A 20,553-nucleotide genomic window follows, 5' to 3' on the forward strand; every position below is an offset into this window, starting at 1 on the left:
AACCTGCAGGGATTAATTCTGCCAGTAGAGGGCAGTGGTGTAAAAGAAGAACAGAAGTTGAAGCCGGTCATAGGAATTTTTTTTTTTTTTTTTTTGAGCAGACTGAAAAGAAAGTATTAGGGGCAAGGAGGAGGGAGGAGGCCGGCTCAGCTCATGGACTGGAGCACTGGCAGATGTTAAGGGACCTGGCAAATTAGAATCAGCAGGAAAAGGAGATATGAAGAGAGGTTGTCCTTGTCGTACAGATGTCTGAAGGGAGAGACAGGATTGTGAAATAACAGTAGTGGGCTTAGGTTTAAGTCTTGTAATTTCTGAAAGAGGAACAGTTTGATCACAGTATGCAGAGTCAGTTAAAATACTCAATGGCTGAGAAACATCCAATAATGGCTAATTGATTACAGCAAGTTCAGACTGTTGAGCTCAACCAAGGATGGGGACAATCTTTTTTGTGGAGAATGTGGAATTTGTATATAAGATGTAAGCTCCCTGTCCTTTTGAAGAGCCACCTGTAAAAGCATCAAAATCAATCTCTATCTAGAATTTTTAGATATAATTTTTGTAATACCCATAGGGTATCTTTAAAAAAAAAATCTTGAAAGGAGATCTTTAGAGTAATGATTATCTTTACATCTATAGGGTAATGATTATCTTTACATCTATAGGGTAATGATTATCTTTATATCTATAGAGTAATGACTATCTTTACACCCAGAGTAACATGCTACTGCTTCCTGCCAGGTATTATCAGGGTGGAACAAATAGCCAACCTGCATTTGACCGAATGGCACACTGATTTCCACAGGCTCTTTACCAGTAAGCTGTTTAAGAAAAGCCCTTCCCATCATTATCAGCTCTATAATTTCTTGTATATAGGAGTTGCAGATCATTGCAGAGAATATGACATAAATTAATTTCTATAACACCATTACCTTGTTGGTATGTAATGCCAGTTGGTGATGAGGAAGAAGGAAGAACAAATTATTGATGAATTAATTCTATGAGCTACCGCTTTAGTGGCGGCAGGTGTTGTGATTTTTACAGAGTTTCACCAAGAGTCTCCAGCAAACAACTTAAAGGGTGGAGCCAAGAGCAGAGAAAAATGTATAGCTCAATTAAGACAATAAAAAGAGGGGGCAGAGCCAAGTCTTTAATAGTGGAGGGTGGATAAGGACATCCCCAAGTGACACGGCCCCAGAATTTTTGTAGGTAATCAAAGGAACATTGTTTGGGAAGTTTGAAATGGAGAGGATGATGGTGAATTTGAAATCTGGGGAAAACTTCCCTGGCGATAACTAACTCAGTCCCGTGTGCACAACAAAGCACATAAATCTCCTTGAGGTACAAAGAGAGCCAAATAAAGACTGGACACGACTGCATCAAAATCTTTGTAAAGCACATGTGACATGTTCCAGAAAGATGGGGTCTGTATGCTGACTAAGAAAAGCTTACCAGAGTTTGGGGAGGGTCCATCCAGTGTGGTCTCCCACACACAGATAGTGCACAGGTCACCAGGCTATTAATCCCATCCTCTCCCAGCCTGGATGAATAACAGGTTATGCATCCCTTCCTCCGAATGAACAACCCTGTGTGTTTAACATTCTAGGTTCCCTTAGCTCATCTCCATGCCTCCTACAAATATACACATGCACACACAAACGTACACATGCACGCACATAAATATACACATGTACATACACACAAACATATATGTGCACACAAATAAACATACACACGTGCACACATAAGTATACACATGCGCACACAAACACACATGTGCACACATAAATACATACATGTACACACAAACATATATGTGCACACAGATAAACATACACATGTGCACACATAAATATACACATGCATACACTTAAATATATGCATGCGCACACATAAATATGCACATGTACATACACACATAAACATACACATTACACGGGTATATTTACACATAAGACATTATTACTACATGAACCTGTGACTGGGTAGTGTTCTTAAAAAAAAAAAACACCACCGACTCACACAGTTTTTAATCTCTGTGGGACTCTCATTTCACCTCAGCTGTCTCAGCCGGAGATCCTCTGGAGATGCCCTGCACCCGCAGTTCAAGCCTTCCCTTCTGGCCTCATCCTCCTGCCTCCTAGCCTGTTTTCAGCACCTCAGTCCCTCACCCCTCTGTTTACCTGGAATCAATCAGCCTTCCCCTTCCCTTCCCTCTCTATGTAGCCATCTTTGGCTGTGTGGCCACCACTTTACTAACACCCCGGGCAATGACCTTTTCTTTCCGTTCCCTCTCTTACTGGTGACAACTGGGCAAACTGGGCTCATGCATGGGAGCCATCGTACGGCTTCCATGTAACGCTGTCCGAGAAAGTCACATGACCTTCAAAGTAAGTACTTGGTATCTAACCAGCCTACATATTCTCGTGTCTATCCTTCTTCCTGAAAGATTATTTCTTTCTAAATCCTATACCACGCTACTCCTGCCTCATGCCATGTTGTCCTCACTCATTTACAGAGGACAATTGTGTTTGATGTTCCCAACCCTTTGAGTCCTCTGTGTCTGTCCCCGTCCTCCCCTTCTGTGCCTGGGACAGTGGGGATGTCTCGACCGCTTTGTTTAGACATGGATTCTCACATCCCCTGCCACTCCTGTTTCCTGGGGAGTGTCTTCGTGGTTGCACCTCAGCTCTCCCGTGTGAACACCATCTCACTCGCGTTGTTTGCTTTGTTTTGGAGCCAGAATCTCACTGTGTTGGTCTGGAACTAGCTATGTAGACCAAGATTGCTGTATGTAAATTCATGCTTATTGTGCCTTAGTCTCCCAGGAGCTGGGATTATAGGCACGTTCCATCACACACACACACACACACACACACACACACACACACACACACACACACACACAGAGTCTAACATTTTTAATTGATCTTCTCATCAGCCATTGTCATTTAGACATGCTTAAGTCTTTCTATTACAAAAAGGAAGGGATGGCTAGAGGGAGTGAGAGCAGAGAGGAGAAACTCTTGTCACGTCATACATTCCAGCTAGCCAGTCCTTCCTTTCCTAGGCCACATGCCTACTGTCTGCACTTCCTGGCCCCTCTCACTCCCTTACCTCCCTCCATCTAAGGAGAGAAAAACTCATGGAGATGCAACTTCTATATAAAGCACGCTGATCTCGAATGCACAGCTCAGTGTAGGTTTGCACATTTCTACACCCTCAGCAGCCACTATCCTGATCAAGATGTGCGGCATTTTTCAGGAATATGATGTACTTAGTAGTCCATAACTCTGTATTGCCACTTGATAATGCTCCTGGCAGACAATGCTATAGCAGTATACATTTTATTAAAGATTTATTTTATTTTTAGGTATCCATGTCTGTGTGAGGGCATATGCCTGTGGAGTCTAGATGGACATGTGGGATCCTCTGAAGCAGATGTGAGTGCTCAGAACTTGGGTCACCTGCAAGAGCAGTGTCTACTTTTAACTGCTGAGCCTTCCCTCTGGGCCTCTCCATAGCAGTATTTCCGAGAGTGGCACAGTGCTTCGCTGAGCAGTTGTGCTGCGCTGTTGTTTATGGAGATTTAATGGCTCCTTTGCTCTTACAAATGGAGCATTGACGAATGATGTGTTGCACAGGTGTCATTTCTGTTTCTGTTTGTGTGTTTTGCATATGGTCTCTATTTTTTTTTTTTTTGTACTGGGATGAAGGCGTAAGTCACAAACAATCCCACACCAGTTTGGAATTATGATTAATAGAATGGTTATTTGTTTAAGGAAGAAAAACTTACAAATCACTGTCCCAGACAACAGCCCTCTGTGCAATCAGGAAGGGAGCCTAGTCGCCAGAAGCGGAGCCGGAAGCCAGAGAGCCTAGCGGAAGCCAGAGAGCCTGGCAGAAGGCAGTGGCTGCTTTTTTAAAGAGAGAGAAACCACGCCCCAATGGGCTGGTATCTCAGCGGCTATTGGCTGAAGGAGGGAAGGAGCTCCCCTAACACTGGGAACTGAATGTAGACAAGTATCTATCACTGGGTTACAGCCTTGGCCCTCAGCTCAGATTCTCAAAAGTAGCCAAAGGCTAAACATATTTGTCAGTTGTGTGCATATTATCTAATTTCTCCTGAGCAAGACTGTGCCATTTCTCCTGAGTAAGACCAACACTTCTGAGAGCAACTGTTTCCCCATGGACTTGCTAAGAACATAGGGTCTTAGCAAATATATAATATAATAATATAATATAATATAATATAATATAATATAATATAATATAATATAATATAATATAATATAATATAATATATATGTGTGTGTGTGCCTTTCTTCATATTTTTGAAGCCCCATTGGAATTTAATTGACATGCCATAATATACTGCCACAATTTAATGAATTTTGCCAAATGCATATAACTCTGAAATTATTGTTTACAATCAAATAAGTACATCCATCTAGCCCCAAAGTGCCCCATGCTTCTTTGTAATCTATACTTCCCTCCACACCCCATCCTCAAGCTTGGGGGTCCTCAAAACTTTTTCTTCTTCTGCATTCCTATTCCAAGGTCTCAGGGGGCACCTCCTCTCATCACAGAGTAAAGGAAAAGGAAAGACGGAAAGAGAGAATTGTGAAAGTCAGCACACCGGAAGGATAGCCTTGGTGTGACAGTGAGGAGTCATCCCAGCCACTGACCTGCCGCAAGCTAGGCTGGTGGCCTCAGCATGGAAAGCTGACATCAGCACAAAGACGATTTCTTAAACATTCTAACTGGAGGGCAGGAGACACGGCTCAGCAATCGAAGAGTACATGACGCTCTTCCAGGGGACCTGGGGTCGGGTCCCAGCAGCTGCATCAGATGGCTTACACCTGTTTGTAACTCCAGCTCCAGTGTGTGTTTCCGGCCTCGGTCGTGGGCAGTCACGTGCATACACCCACCTACCGACACACCTACATAGCTAAAGAATAAAGTAAATCTTTAAACAGCAGCAATGAAGTTTTGACCGGAAATTCAGAACCTTCAGCAGAAATCACCAAAAAAGAACTGACATGAATGGATGCCTAGGAAAGAAAGAAGGGGGGATAATCAGACAGATGTTCCAGCTGCAAACCATGCTCCTGGCATCGCGGGTTAGACACAACGATGAGAGGACTTCCTCAGGAGAGAGGTAGGGTGGGAGCACAGTGCGTGGGGTAGAGGTGAAGGCTGAGCTTTCTGTTTTTCTGTCCTGAGAGCAGGGATTGAACCTAGAGCCTCCTGCATGCCAGCAAGCATGTCAAGCGCTCACAGCTATAGTACACCACCAGCCCTGTTTTACCACGTTGTCTAGGCTAGCCTTGAATCTCACTCTCTAGCCCAAGCATGTCTTGAACTGTGGCCCACATGCCTTGGCCTCCAGAGTAGCTGGGATTATATATTCTTTTTTCCGTAGAGCAAGCTGAAGGACCACAGAGCCAGAAGATCAACGAGGAGCCGGGGAAGCAGGCACTGTCTTGATTCCTATGTAGCCAACATGTAGTGACTTGAACAACACACCTCACACCATCTTTCTGGACTGCCCATGACCGAGCTTAGCTATGGCTCTGTTGTGCCCAGCTTTGTAACTGTGGGATAGTAATCCCATATGAGTCACATAAATGTGGAAACAGGGAGCATTTCTGAATGCAGTTAGCGCAATGAACGTGCCTCTTAGAATTGCCTTCTTTGGGTCGCATAAGTTCAGGGATGCTGGTTTTTCACTTTCATTCAATTTAGAAAGTTTTTAATTTCTTCCTTAATTTTTTCTTGAGCCATTCCTCATTCCAAAGCTAGTTGTTCAATTTCCATGAATTTGTAAGCTCTCTGTTGTTTCCGTTAGTGATAGCCGCCTTTAACCCATGGTGGTCAGGTAGCATGCAGGCTTGTAGAAGAAGGCTTTCTTGGACTGCCAGCCCCCAAATCATGACACAGAGACTTATTATTAGTTACGAATGCTCGGCCTTATCTTACGTTTGTCCCACTGGCTCTTATGACTTAATTTTACCTGTTTCTCATCATCTACATTTTGGCTCATTCCTTTCATTCTGTATGACCTACTCTGTGTCCGGCTGGCTGGTAGTCTCCTGGCTGGCCAGCCCTGGGCATCCCCCTCTCCTCTTTTTCTTCCTCAGTCTCTCTTCTCTAGAGCCTAGATTCTCCCTCCTACTTAGTCTCCCTCCCCATAAGATCTCCCTATCCTTGTACTGCCTAGCTACTGGCTGTTCAGCTTTTTATCAGACCAATCAGGTGCCTTAGGCAGGCAAAGAAACCAACACATCTTTGTATCGTTAAACAAATGCAGCATAAACAAACACAACTTTTCATAGTTAAAGTAATATTCTTCAACTCAGGGTGTTAGTTCAGTTTTCTTGTATCTGTTGAGACTTGCTTTAGGGCCAAGTATGTAGACATAAGTTTTGGAGAAAATTCCATGAGGTGCAGAGAAGGCATATTCTTTTGTGCTTTCATGTAATGTTCTGTAAATATCTGTTTTAGGACATTAGTTAACTCCAGCATTTCTGTTTAGTTTTTGTCTGGATGACCCATCTATCGGGGAGAGTGAAGTACTGAGGCCACCCACTATCACTGTATGAGGATTAATATGTGACTTAGCTGCAGTAATGTTGCTTTTATGAACCTGGGTGCCCTTGTGTCGGGTGTGTGTTAAGACTGCAAAGTCCACTTGGTGGATTTTTCCTTTGATGAGTATGTAGTGCCCTTCTCTATCTGTTTTAATTGGGTTTGAAGTCTTTATGTCAGGTATGAAAATGGCATTGCCAGCTTGTTTCTTAGGTCCATTTGCTTGGAATATCTTTTTCCATCCTTTTACCCTGAGGTGATGTCTACCCTTGATGTGACCGTGTTTCCTGGATGCAGCAGAAGAATGCATTCTGTTCTCCCATCCATCCTGCTAGTCTGTCTTCTCATCGGGGAATGGAGATCATTGATGTTGATAATTACCAGTGAGCAGTGTTTGTTGATTTCTGTTATTTTGTTGTTGTATGAGCTTCTGTCCTTTTTGATCTAATGGTCTGATATTTATTTTTTGTGTTTTCTTCAGTGTAGTTGAAACCTTCAGATTGAAGTTTTCCTTCTAGCACCTTTCATGGGCTGGATTTGTAGAAAAATACTGCCAGAATTTAGTTTTTATTATGTAATGCCTCTCTTCATCCATCTATCATGATTGTAACTTTCTTTGGCTGAGTATAGTAATCTGGGCTGGCATCTGAGTTCTCTTTAGAGTTTATGGAACATCTGTCCAGCCTTTCTGGCTTTTAGAGGCTCCATTGAAAAGTCAGCTGCTATTCTAGAAGATAGCCTTTAGATGCTATTCAGTCTTTTTCCCATTTAGTATTTGCTCTTTGTTCTGTGTGTTTAGTGTTTTGATCATTACGTGCCGTGGAAAATTTCCTTTTGCAGTCCAGGCTGTTTGGTGTTCTGTATGCTACTTGTACCTCGATAGGTACCTCCTTCTTTAGATTAGGGACATTTTCTTCTATAATTTTGTTGAAAATATTTTCTGTGCCTTTGACCTGGGTTTCTTCTCCTTCCTCCTCTCTTCTGATTATTCATAGATTTGGTCTTTTCATAGTGTCCCAGACTTCCTGGATGTTTTGTGCCCCCTTTTTTAGATCTAGCACTTTCTTTGACGTAGGTATCTATTTCCTCTACTATGTCAGCAATGCCTGAGCATCTCTCTATTCCATCTCCTAGATTATGTTGCTGAGACTCCTGCCTCTGAGGCTCCTGCTCATCACGGCCATTTTGCCCTCCTTGCCTTCTGCCTCAGCTACGATGCATTTCTCAGGGGTGTAGTGGGGTTGCTGGGCTCTAGTGGAGATATATTTGTCCTGGCTATGATTGGTTCTGTCTTTACACTGGCATCTAGGCATCTGAGTTTGGGATGTTTGCAATTCTGGGGCTGATATCTAGTCTTACCTTTGTCAAGTGGGTGTTCCATTCATTGGGGTATGTTGCCCTCTCTGGATCTTAGAAGAATGTGGTGGCTGTGGGTTGCCTGTGAGCCACACCAAATCCATAAAAGGCCACGCCTCCTAATAGTACCACTTCCTATGGACTTATGGGGGCCGTTTTTATTCAAACCACCACAACATCTAATAGATCTTTCAAGTCCTCTAAATTTTATTTTTAAAATATTGTTCTATTTTTGTTTTTCCTTCAGACTGGAAAACTCTAGGCTGGTCTGCAATACATAGTGAGGTCATTAATAACAAAGCCAAAGTTGATGAACTTTGTTGTTTCTAACGAGGTGTCTTATTTACTGCTCAAATTTACAATGAACCTTATCTGTTTCCTGCTATAGACAGAAGTTTCTCTGCCTGGTCCCACACCCATTCAGCCCCAAATAAGCACACAGAGACTTATATTAATTATAAATTGTTTGGCCTATTGCACAGGCTTATTATTAACTAACTCTTACAACTTAAATTAACACAGAATTCTTATCTATGTTTAGCCACATGGCTTGGTTCCTTTTCTCAGTAAGGCATCTCATCTTGCTTCCTCTGCATCTGGCTGGTGACTTTGTCTCTGCTTTTCATCTTTCCAGAATTCTCCTAGTCTGGTCACCCCACCTATACTTCCTGCCTGGCTACTGGCCAATCAGTGTTTTATTAAACCAATATGAGCAACAAATCTTTACAGTGTACAAGAGCATTGTCCCACAACATCCTGCCAATCATCCCATCAGCAGAGCAGAAATAACTATACTCTAGACATACCATGGAACCAAGGAAAGCTCCCAAAAGCACACTGCTTACCCATACTTCTTTAAGAAAATATTTTCCAAAGCAATGTGACTGCTATTATTCTTCTAATTTTTTTAAATTACAATTATTTATTTATTATGTGGGTATGTGTTGGGGGATATGCATGCCATCTCATGCATGTAGAGGTCAGATGACCACTTTGGGAATCAGTTCTCTCTAACATGTGGGACCCAGGATCAAACTCAAGTCATCTGGCTTATAGGCAAGTGCTTTGACCAGCTGAGCCATCTCGCTGATCCTGAATAATTCTTCTTGATGTGGTTGTCCCCAGGGCCAGAGAAATGGCTCAGGTTGCAACAACAGCATGGGAGCATGGCAATGTGGGTAGAAGGTTCTCAAACTGGACCCCTTTTTCCAACAAGAAAACTTGATTGAGCTATCAAAAAAAAGGTTGAGGAGGGGACCCACCCCACCGTGACATTAGAGTTGATGCTAATTTGCTTTCTGTTGAATATTTAACATGCCATTTGCATAGCAGTCTTAGCAAAATCAATCCTCGTGTTTTATTATTTGAGGATTGAAAAAAAAAAGTTTGCCTCCTAGGAGCCAAAAGTAGAGTCAGCCCTGTAGATTAGAATCAATTCAGCAGATGGAAAATAAGGCTTTGAAACATATTCTGCCTTCCCCGAGCACGTCGCAGACATTAGTGATAATGGAAGCCCTGCCTGTGCATGGAGGGGCTGCATCTGCCAGATTCCTAGCCAGCACACCCACCCCACCCCGGCTGTGCAGGCCTGTGACCTTCATGGCGGAGGAGGATTGAACCTGGCTCCCGCATCTCCTCACCTTGGACTGGACTGGAACGCACAGGACAAACACAGCCACACAAAGTGTTCTTTCCCTTGGATTGCTGAAACACAGATAGCTCAGGCATGAATGAAAACTGACTCTATTTGTCCTTTGGGGGCACTGTACCATCTAGTGGTCCAATTTGTGAGAGCGCTCCAAAATTCAGGGAGCACTAGAGGGGGAAAGTTGAAGTTCTGGGTCACCATTTTGTTTCGTTCAGTCCCTTCATATGCGCCCTAACAAGAAGATGAATCTGAAAAACTGTAAGACAGTCAATAAGAATGCAGTGCTCTCTCAAATACTGAGCCCTATATGCTCAGATGCATTTCATCTCTTTGTTTTTGAAGATTTTATTATCATTTGTGTATTATGTGTTTGCATGAGTTGTGTGTATGCCACATGTCCATATGTGTGCAGGTTCCAGTGGAGGTCAAAAGAGGGTGTCAGATACCCTGGAGCTGAAGTTATAAGAGATCATGAGCCTACTGATGTGGGTGGGTGCTGGGAACTTGGGTCCTTTCCAGAAGCAGCTCACAGTCTTAACCACTGGCCCATCTCTCCACCCCCTCATCTCTTAATTTTAAGACAAGAATGAGGGAGATACTAGATCATGCTGTAAAACACACCCTGATTCCTCTTGCCAGGGGCGACACCTTTGTCATGTGGTGGGTTCACCTTTGCTGTTCCATTTCCTCAATATAAATCCCAGGTCACGTGAGGACTTGTACTTGGCACATCTTGAATGACCATTCATGCATTCACCTGGCCTGCCCAGAGGCCCGTCCGCATTGGCAGGCTAGTGCTGTGGCCCCCAGCAAACCTTTTTGCAAGCCTCTCTCCTCACTTCTGTAGATCAAGGTCAGGAGGAACTGTCAGGATCTTTCCTGCCTACGAAGCATCCCAGAACCCCACTAATGTCGTCTCGAGTGCTAGGGCAATTGTAATCACGCTTGCCTTCCAGAAAGTCGTTTGAAAGAGAAGGCAGTGTAAGTGATTTGTGAAGCTCAATGATTTAGCTGTTCAAAGGTAAAGCTCTCAAAGTAGCCTATGAGAGTCTTTGAGACTTCGGCCCCTACCATGGTCCCAGGAGCTGGCCAGAGTGCTGAAGCCAGCAGCCACCGACAACTACCATATGCTCCCACTGGCTGTATATCTCCATCAAAGCCACTACATACACACCCTACAGGCCAGCAATAGTAGCCCCAGGACAGGGTCAGGCGCAGCCATTGAGTTCTCAGCAATGCCAGGCTTAGACTTATGGCATGAGGCATGTAAACAGCTAGTGGAATTTCAGAGGACATAGCATTGGATAATTCCCAGGCCTAGGGGAGCTATATTTAGCTTGGGCAAGTTTGGAAAGAGCTCAGGGGAAGTGTGGTGCCATTCAAACAAACATAAATAGAATGGGGATTTGAGGAAAGGCAAACATTTCTTCAGTATCACAAGTCTGGCAAGGGAAACCTGCACTGAAAATCTTGGACTGTGGTGTGTGGAGAAGCCGGGAATCCAGAGTCCAGAGCGGGAAAGGACCCCACATAAACAGCTCCTACTGAGCTGCCTACACTCTTCCAGCATCTCTCCCCTGGAAAACTTATTTCAGGCAGATTAAATCTGTCTTTTCCTTTCACTCACGGGTAATTAATGATTCTCCAAAGTCCCCAGTTTATCCCACGCTTATCTTTCCACTGTTCCCAGAGGGAAAGCAAGAAAGAGGTGCCCAATGGGAAGCCTGCCCTGGTTCTTAGGGAGTGGACGATCCTGGGCCCACTTCCCCCACTGAACCCTGTGTCTTGGTTTAGGAGGTAGCAAGGCCGCATGGCCTTTCTCTAGCCAGAGGCTCCACTTTCCTATTAACATAGACACAAAACACTCGGTCAAAGCTGAAGGAGAAGAAATTTTCTGCTTGGTATATTTTATGGCCCATTGTTATCTCCCATACATGCCCCACGCCTCTCCAAGGGGCACAGGAGAAGGTGTCTAGTGAAAGCACTGGGGAGGGTCCCCCACTTTCCACAGGATGAAGGAGAGATCAGCCTCACATGAGACTCTGTCTGAAGCCACCCTTACCCCAACCTCAAAGGAGGTCTGGACTACTAGGCTTCTTTCCAGCTCTGGAAGCTTCCATGGCCTCTGTGAACTCATTGCCTTCCCCAGGGAGACCGTCCTTGGGTCTGAGTCTCTGCTCTGCTGTCCCCTGACAACTTTATCATGGTGGCTGGGGGTAGGAGTGACGGATTTTCCTCCGTCCTGCCCTATCTGCTGCTCATTATGTGTGTGGGGGAGTCTTGGGAGGATAAAATCGATCACTTCCCCCACACCCATCAAACATAACAACAGCTATGATTTAGTTCTTCCATCGGGTGGGAGAAATCAGAATTGTATGTCGGTATAGACACAACAGCCACCACAATAAAGGGGAAGGGATAAAGTGCATATATACACTTTATATATACATATACATACATATATAAGTGTATATATGTGTTTAAAGTGGGAGGATTTCAAAGTCGGGGGAGCCTGCCATCTTAACAATGTCAGGAACTATTGGTTTCAGAGGGTGTGCCCCAATTCCCATCCAAGACATGGAATCTGGTCACAGATATGGTGGAGGGATGGAGGCAATGAATATCTTGCTCATCTAGATTCATGTCATCAACATTCCTAGGGGGACATTCCTTAAGTGACTCCACATGAACCTGAGAGGAGGGCATTTGAGCTTCTTAACCTCACACCCCAGGTCTGGGCTCCTCACCATATGACTTGCCCTAGTACCACTAGGCACATCAGAAGCTGAGAGCAAAGTGACTTAAAAGGTTGGGTGAGAAGCGGGCACCAGCAACAGTGACCTCGGAGCATCTCCTTGGTATTTATCCTAAACATCACTCACAGCCACTTGCAGAGAGAGCTGCGGGTTGTAGCTCTAAGAAAGCCCCCGGTCCCAAGGCAAGATGGATGGTGAGACAAACAGGTGGACGAGGGAATGCCAGCAGCCCAGGAGCATGGAGCAAGCCTCTCTTCTTTCACGAGGAGGCTGACGCAGGTGACAACCCCAGGCAGACAAAAAGCAGCAGCCGTTCACCTTGCCAAGCTCTGTGTTGGCTGAGGTTAGGACCGTGGGTCTCTTGTGGGAGCGCTCCTCTCTCAAGTCCCAACCCCACTAACCAGCAAGTGCTCTTGAGTAGGAGTCTGGGGCTGATTTGCTGTTCTGTCCGAGGGAACCCCAAGGGCCTTGTGGCTTTAACAGGAAGGAGTCCTCCTCGTTTTAGCCGCAATCGTTTCTTCCTCTCTTCCTGCCAGGGTGATTAAATTAGCAGGCTGTTCTCTTTGGAGAACATGTGTCTACAGTCCCGGGAGGCACTGTCCACTTGCCTGTCTGAGAGGTTTGGAGAAGGGAAAGCAAGGGGTGTGTGTGTGTATGTGTGTGTGTGTGCCTGTGTCCCTTCCCGTCCCTGTCCCTGGGAGAGTCTCTCCCACCTGGGATGGGCACCTAACCAGCAGCAAGGACCACAGGAAGGCGCAGCACTGGGGCTCAGCTGCAGGAAGTCTGGCAGGTGGCCGCATATACGCTGCTGCCCACAGTGGCCCCGCTGCTGACGCTGCTGGTGGGACACTTGAGGGGTTTCATGCTACTGTCCCTCTGGATGTTCAAGTGCTCCAGCCTCCAGCGCTCCCAGCTCTTCCGAAACTCCATCTGGACCTTCCGTGGGGAAAAAAAGGAGAGAGGGAAGCGAAAGCCATCAGGCAAACCAACTGCCCACAAAATGGCCCTGTTATTACATTAGCAGGAAAGGGAAAAAAATCCGCTGGATTATATTAAGAGACACAAGTCAAGGTCTTCAGGCGCCTAAATTAATATCCCAATAAAATTGTTTATTGTTGTCTCCTATTTTCTGCCTCTCCTCAGGAGAGAGATGGGCTTGATGACCTAATTGGCCCTTTCTCTCTCTAAAGTCGGTGATTCAGCTAAGTACCTTCTACAATCCATCACAGTATTGTTTAGCAGAAGAGAATGAGAGCAAGGTAGAGATGCAGGAATAGAGGTAGAACCGGGAGATGGGGTCTCTCTTTATGAAGTGCGCTCACCGTGAGGCTTAGACAAGTGAAAAGGGAAGGCATGCCCAACCCTAACCCTGGTGATACCCTGCAACCCTCTAAGCTCCCTTGGGAGCTTTTGCTTTGTTTTGTCTGGGTCTGAGGTCATTGTTGTTTGTTTTCTGACAGCAAACATCTTACTATATAGCCTCGGCTGGTTTCAAACTCTTCACCCTCCTATCTCAGCCCCTTAAATGCTGAGAATTACAAGTGTGAACTAGCAAGCCCAGATTCCCCTTAAGGTTTTCACTCCGTTCCTGAACCTCCCAGGGCAGGGAAGGGGTGAAGGAAGCAAGGACTAGACAAGACCCAGGACTTCTGTGCCCGGCTTTGAACCTATCCCATCCAGGGAAATTGAAGGGAGCTTGGCTGGGCAATCTGCCCAGGTGAGCTCAGCCAACCAGATCCCCCATTGTGCTAAGCTCAGGCCTTCCCAAGGGGAAGAGGCCCCTTAGAAGGTCAGATGCTGGAATCAGATCGCTGGGGCAGAACAGTACACAGAACACTGAGGGGCTCAAGTCCCTCCAGTGCTGGTGGTAATGCTGGCTCCAGGGCAGTTCTGGGACTGGGATTCCAGAGAGAGCTCTTACAAGCTGCACAGCGTGTCCTGAGAGCTGGATCACTCTTCAGGGAGTTTTTCTCATTGTCTGCCTCTCCAACCTCGCCACCAGCCCTTCCATCTAGGAGTGTCTAGGGATTGTGTTCCTTTCAGACCCAAGCCATCAGGAGGGCCAGCGGCCAGCGGCTGTGTACAAGAGGCTCGCTGCCAATGCCCCCACCTGCCCCTGAGCAAACACCCCTCCTCTACTCTTTCCATGTCATCGTCTCGGTAAGCCCAGCCAGATACCCTGTGTGGTCACATGCCATCCCTTAAAAGAACTTCTGCACTGGGTAGGGCTAAGATCACCCAGATCCCGCCTACCAGGGCGCCTTGGTGTCCCAGACAGTGTCTAGGCCAGGCCTAGAGGGTGAGGGAAGGAGACATAACAGACACTACCTGCGGCTGCCTTGCCTGGCTGGGTTTGTGCAGTGCTGATAGCTGGGGTGGGGACATTGAGCCCAAGGGGCGGGCGCCCTTCCGTCCAACTGTAGGAAAGCAAATCCCCTACAGTCTCCCACTTGGAATAGAGGGGAAATTTAGTAAATGGAGGCACAGTTAAACCAGTAAGACTTAAAGCACATGATAGCTCGATTCTGTCTCCCTCGGCACTCTTTCTGAGCCTCCATGGTGACCCCAGCCATCACTTGTCCTCAAGGACCACCCTCCAGGGGCTGCAGAGGATGGGCCTGTCAGTAAATCACCTGCTTCAGAAACCCGAGGTTCTGATTTTGGATCTCCAGAACCCACATAAAAAGCTGGGCAGGGGGAGCTGGAGAGATGTTCCAGCAGTTAAAAGCACTGACTGCTCTTCCAGAGGACCCGAGTTCAATTCTCAGTAACCATATGTGGCTCACGACCATCTGTAACTCCATTTTCAGGGGATCCAGTGCCTTCTTCTGGCCTCCACGGGCACACAGACATACACAAGGGTAAAACAATCATACCCATAAAACAAAACTAAATCTTAAAAACAAGTTGAGCATGTTGGCTCAGATTTATAAACCCAGCACTGGATGGGGGAGGTGGGTGGGACAGGTGGATCCCTGGGGCTTTAACTAGTTTATGAACTCCAGATCAGCATAAGACAGTGTCTCAAAACCAACGTGTCCGAGGAAGACACTTGGCACAGATGTCTGGCACTGGCCTTCACACGCTTGTGCACATGTACAAATCCACACACCCAAAACAAAACACCATTTTTGTTCCCTTCCTCGTTAACCCTGGGAAGCAGCCATCACTCCTCAAGTAAAGTGGAGGCAGCAGGGGAGAAGAACGTTATTTCCCCAGGAATTATAAATATTTCCCCAGGGCTCAGTCAGGATTAGAACCCAGGTCTAGTCTGACTCCAGCGCCCTCATCTAACCTCTGGCTTCCTGTCTGCCACAGTCTCCGGCTGCATCTCCTCCCACTTAGCAGAGAGGACCGGATAGGCAAGGCTGCCTGCTCTGAGCACCCACGCTCCCAGCACAGTGCTCAGCGCACAGCAGGCACTCACTGCAGGCTGCTTCTGTGAGTCAAATGAATGACCACTCAACCAAGGAAGGGGCCTCTGATGTGAGGTCCTCTCACTGATCAGTTAGAGAAATGAAAAAAACAATACCCTGGGGGCTGGTGAGATGGCTCAGTGGGCAAAGGCATTTGCCACCAAGCCTGATGACCTGAAGTGGATCCCTGGAACCCACAGGGAAGAGGGAGAGAATCGACTCCCCCAAAGTGTTCTCTGGCGTTCACCTGAGCTCGGTGGCACACAGAGCCTGCACCCCAATGAATGCATGGTTAAAAGGAAGTAAATGAATAAATGATCGGGCGTGGCATCTTCACCTTCCACTGTTAACCCTTCCCTGCCCTCTGATGCCCAAGATCCTTCCCCGACTAAATACCAATCAAGCTCAGGGTTTGGTAAATCTTTCTTATCTCCACTGACCCCTGGGCAGAAGAGGCAAAGATGACAAGGTGGCTAGCCTGAGGTCACACAGCTTAGCTGTGCAGAACAGGCTGAGTACTCACGGCTCCTGAGCGACTTCACTGTGGCCCTCGACACCAGCTGCAGTAAACCCATCTCCAGTCCTCCCTAGACCCACTCCCCACCGACCAGCAGCTGGTGCAGGCCTTGACAGCCACACGAGACCAACGTTCAAGCCATCTTCTCAGGTCACAAGTACCTGGCATTGCCATGGCAACTCCTGGATCTGAAGAACAGCTCTTGTGGGCAGAGGCCACAAGAGTGGCTGGGGTACATGTGCGTGAAATCACTTTGCAATAAATCAGGTGTGCCCAACCTGTAGCCTAAGGGCTACATGCATATTAGGACAGCAGCAAATGTGGCCCAAATCATTTGTGGATGGCAGTGGCATAAGGCAAGGTCAAAAGGTCAGACACCCCTGCTTGAAATAGTCAATTAACCCTTTAACACAAGGCTGGGTCTTCCTTTAGCTCTTATTTCATTAGGTGTGTGTGTGTGTGTGTGTGTGTGCGCATGTGTGCACATGTGTGTGTGTGTGTGTGTGTGTGTGTGTGTGTGTGTGTGTGTGTGTGTGTTGGGGACACAGAGTAGAATATAAAGGCAAGATATCACCTCAGTTTTTAGCCACAGTCAGGGGACTGGAAGTTTCAACTAGAAAGACTGAAGCGAACCCACACTGCATAGTCCCACACCAGCCAATGGCAGCAGCCCCAGCAGGGTCCCTACCATCCCTCTGCAGCCCTTACCTCATTGTTGACAAAGCAGTACAAGATGGCTACCATCAGGCCCTGCAAACAAGAGGGGTGTTAGCATGAAGGGAGCCAAGAGGAGGCACCCGGCAACTAGCCCCTGGGATCCTTCTCCTCAAATCAGGCAGCCCAGGCTGGCTTGGGAATAGGCAAATTTTTTTTTCTTAAATTTCCAAAATAAATTTAAATGTGTCTGTGCGTGTACATGCGTGTGTGCATGCACACGCGTGAGAGCTTTGTCTGCATGTATATCTGTATACAACATGCCTCGTGCCCCCAGAGGCCAGAAGGGGGTGTCAGCTCCTCTAAGACTGGAGTTACAGGTAGTTGTGAGCTACCATGTGGGTGCTGGGAGTCAAACCCAGGCCCTTTGCCAACATAGCTCTTAACCACTGAGCCATCTCTCCAGTCCTGTCAGACAAGGCTTTTTTGTTTTGTTTTGTTTTTGTTTGTTTCTTTTGTTTTGCTTTTTTTAAAATTTCCTTTCAGGAAAAAGGAGTCTCCTTTCTCAGGTGCTAAGAAAGTTCCACCACTTCTTGAGGAAGCTAGACCAGGTAAAGCATGAAGAACTCGCCCACTCCAGCCAACTGCTTAACTTAGGTCCCAATGGCCCACAGCTAGGCAGCTGGGCTGGTGTGTGTGTGTGTGTGTGTGTGTGTGTGTGAGAGAGAGAGGGGGGGGGGGTATCGTGTGTGTGCAGAAGCTCTTGGAGGCCAGAAGAGGATGTCTAATCCCTTGGAACTGGAGTAACAGGCAATTGTATAACACATGGATGCTAGGAACCAAATCTGGGTCCTCTGCAAGAGCAGCAAGTGCTCTTAACTGCTGTGCCACTTGTAAATCTTGTTTTAACATCTCCAGGTCTCAGTTTCCAGTTATATTAAGTAGGGACAATCTCACAACTGTAGGTCCTGGGAGGACCAAATGCTTTGTGTGTATAAATTGCCTGGCAGGATTCCAGTGGATGGCAGCACCTCTCTCTAGATGCCTAGATGTTCAGGTTCATATCTTGGAAGGCTTCTTGTCCTATGGGCTTACAGAGAAGACTGACTTCTATGTCTGAATACCTGGGGACACTCGCTCTGGCCCTGCTCCCACCGTGTGACTCGGGGCCCGGATTGTTCTCCCAGATCTCATCCTGTTCCTCATCCCTGCCTATATGATGTAGGTTGGTGCCCGCCCCTCCCTCACGTTGGGACATCCCAGGCAAGTTCCCCCAGCTGTGGGTCACCTGGAAGGAAGTGAAGGAGAGCTCTGTGAACAGTTTGATGAAGCGTAGGGTTCCTCGGGCGTGTTCATCCATCACAAAGGCAAAGATGACCTCATGGGTCCCCAGGAGGGGGATGAGCGTCAGGGTGGACTTGGCAAGTCTGGAGATAGGGTGAGACCGCTTGTGTCATTCAGGCTGCGTGCACAGACTGCTCTTTCTCTCTGTGCCCGCCCCCTCTCTATCTGAGTCATGAATACTCTTCACTGAAAAATGCCCTGGACAGGGTGCCTTGGTGTGTGGTGGGGGAGGAGGAGGAGGGCAAGCACGGTACAGAGGTCAAGATTCCAGAAGCCAGAGGCTGCTAAGAATAGAGAGAAAAGTTTAGGGGTTGCAGACCAGGCTTGGGTGGGAAAAGAGGGTTACACAGGGCTCCAAAGAGAGTGCCCCAGAGTCTCTCTCTGGTGGAAGGGAAAGCTGAGGTCACTCCTGCAGCCATCTTGGTTAAGGTACCTGCATTTGATGTCAGTCTTGCACATGAGATTAGCCTTCAGTTTGGATACCACAATGCAGATGACCCGGATGAAGATGAGAAAGTTGACCTGCAGAGCATATTGGCAGAAGGCTAGGACTGTTCACCTTTCCCTAGTCATTAGCCTGGCCCCAGGCCAGGTCCACCAACTTCCATTCCAATCCCCAACTCTGTCACTCACCCCAATAGCAAAGAGAATGGGCAATCGAATGATGAGCCAGTAGTTCATGTTGGAGTTTCTGGTCCAGCAGCTAGGGAGGGAGAGAGAGGCACACAAGGCATCCAGCTGGGCACTCAGAGGCCCCAGTGGCTAGTGCAGGACAAAGGTACAAGTGTACGAGGCTAAGGGAAGTGCTCCACCCAGCCACAGATGCATGCAGAGTCCTGCAAGGGCATCACACACCCCACACAGAGTCACACACAGAGAGACCCATGCCTCTCCCCGATCTTCATGGACCTCTGCAGGCAGTCACATGCACACCCAGCATCATACACAAAACAACAGCTATTCACTCTGATGTTCATAAAAGCCATCAGGAATGTACCACACACTGCAAAAGCCAGCAAATATTGACCATCATAGCATCCCAGGGTAGGTTCAGGGAATAGAGCTCAGAGACTGAATTCACAGGCTAAACTCCCGCTGATCCCACGGATCTTCCCAAACAAGTAGTAAACTTGTGCTCCAGGGTTCAGGAATCCCATAGATTATAAGGACGAGACCCCAGCATGCCACTGTCCTGCAGCAGGACACTCACCCCTCATCCTCATACAGGTATTTGACAACGCCCCAGGGGATGACAAACAGCAAAGGAACACCTAGAGGAGGAGGGAAGAAAAGACCAAGGGGAGAGAGGAGCTGGCAGGACAGAGCTGATGCCACAGTGCCCAGTTCCTCTCCACACCCCAGATCCCCACACCTCCAGCACTTCTACCTTCAGGGCCCTACAACCGCGCTTGTGAGAATGGAGGTGAAGGGTTTTACACTAATGCTCCCCATTCTTCCTGACAGAGTTCTTCATGGGCCAACCCTACAAGCGCACTTGTGGGAATGGAGGTGAAGGGTTTCACACTCATGCTCCACGTTCTTCCTGCTTCCTGACAGAGTTCTTCGTGGGCCAGCCCCTCCTGTGTGCCAAGTGCCTTTGTCTCCAGAATCTTGGCTGTGAGGCCCCAGGACAAACACTCGAGTAGCACCAGATCAGTACAATGTGGTGGGGAGAACATGCGGGACGAGGAGGGGACCAAAAACTCTGATGCTCCGTCCTCCTTTTTATCTGCCCACATGCTCATCTCAGTTCACTCCTTCAGGTCCCAGAAGTCCCTTCAGGTGTTTGTTCCCTTCCCCATGCACCTGTTCGAGGCCTAAAAGAGAGACAAGGCCTGACCCATTTACACAGAGGTCTACACAATCAACAATTGCAGCCATAAGACTTCCCAGTGAGTGCCAGGGTTTAGATAAGCATCAATGTAACACTAGTAGGTGGTGGAGTCTTCAGAATATAGGGCCTGTGGGCAGTCCTTCCAAGAGGAGGTGTTTTTTCTTCCTGGCATGAAGGGGACTATTTACTCATCCATATGTACCCCAACACAGCAATGTGACATCCCCACAAGAGGCCCAAAGAAACGGGTCTGACTAATCTTTGACTTGAATCTACAGAATGGTGATCTTATAAATTACCCTGTTCTCTTTATGGTAACAACCTATCACAGGTATTATATTATAGCAATGCAAAGTTAACTAATACAGCTTATAGATAGCCACTTAGATGGTTCCCAGTGATTACTACCTCTGGGTATTCATCTTGTTGTTGTTGTTGTT

The 20,553-nt window shown here is 47.0% G+C and overlaps 1 protein-coding gene across 1 annotated transcript in view; it reads right to left on the reverse strand.

Moving 5' to 3' along the window:
* Positions 1 to 9,995: 9,995 nt before the first annotated feature.
* The window catches only part of Glp1r (glucagon like peptide 1 receptor), a 38,250-nt gene continuing 27,692 nt past the window's right edge, over positions 9,996 to 20,553 (reverse strand). The window contains exons 8-13 of the mRNA XM_005360311.2: positions 19,490 to 19,550; positions 18,913 to 18,982; positions 18,713 to 18,801; positions 18,224 to 18,362; positions 16,990 to 17,031; positions 9,996 to 13,284 (exon numbers count right to left, since the gene is read on the reverse strand). Of these exons, the coding sequence (XP_005360368.1) occupies positions 13,117 to 13,284; positions 16,990 to 17,031; positions 18,224 to 18,362; positions 18,713 to 18,801; positions 18,913 to 18,982; positions 19,490 to 19,550 (569 nt within the window). The 3' untranslated portion in view covers positions 9,996 to 13,116. The remainder of the gene's footprint in view (positions 13,285 to 16,989; positions 17,032 to 18,223; positions 18,363 to 18,712; positions 18,802 to 18,912; positions 18,983 to 19,489; positions 19,551 to 20,553) is intronic.

The sequence above is a fragment of the Microtus ochrogaster genome, linkage group LG2 (assembly GCF_000317375.1).
Source record: "Microtus ochrogaster isolate Prairie Vole_2 linkage group LG2, MicOch1.0, whole genome shotgun sequence".
In the NCBI taxonomy this organism is placed as follows: Eukaryota; Metazoa; Chordata; class Mammalia; order Rodentia; family Cricetidae; genus Microtus; species Microtus ochrogaster.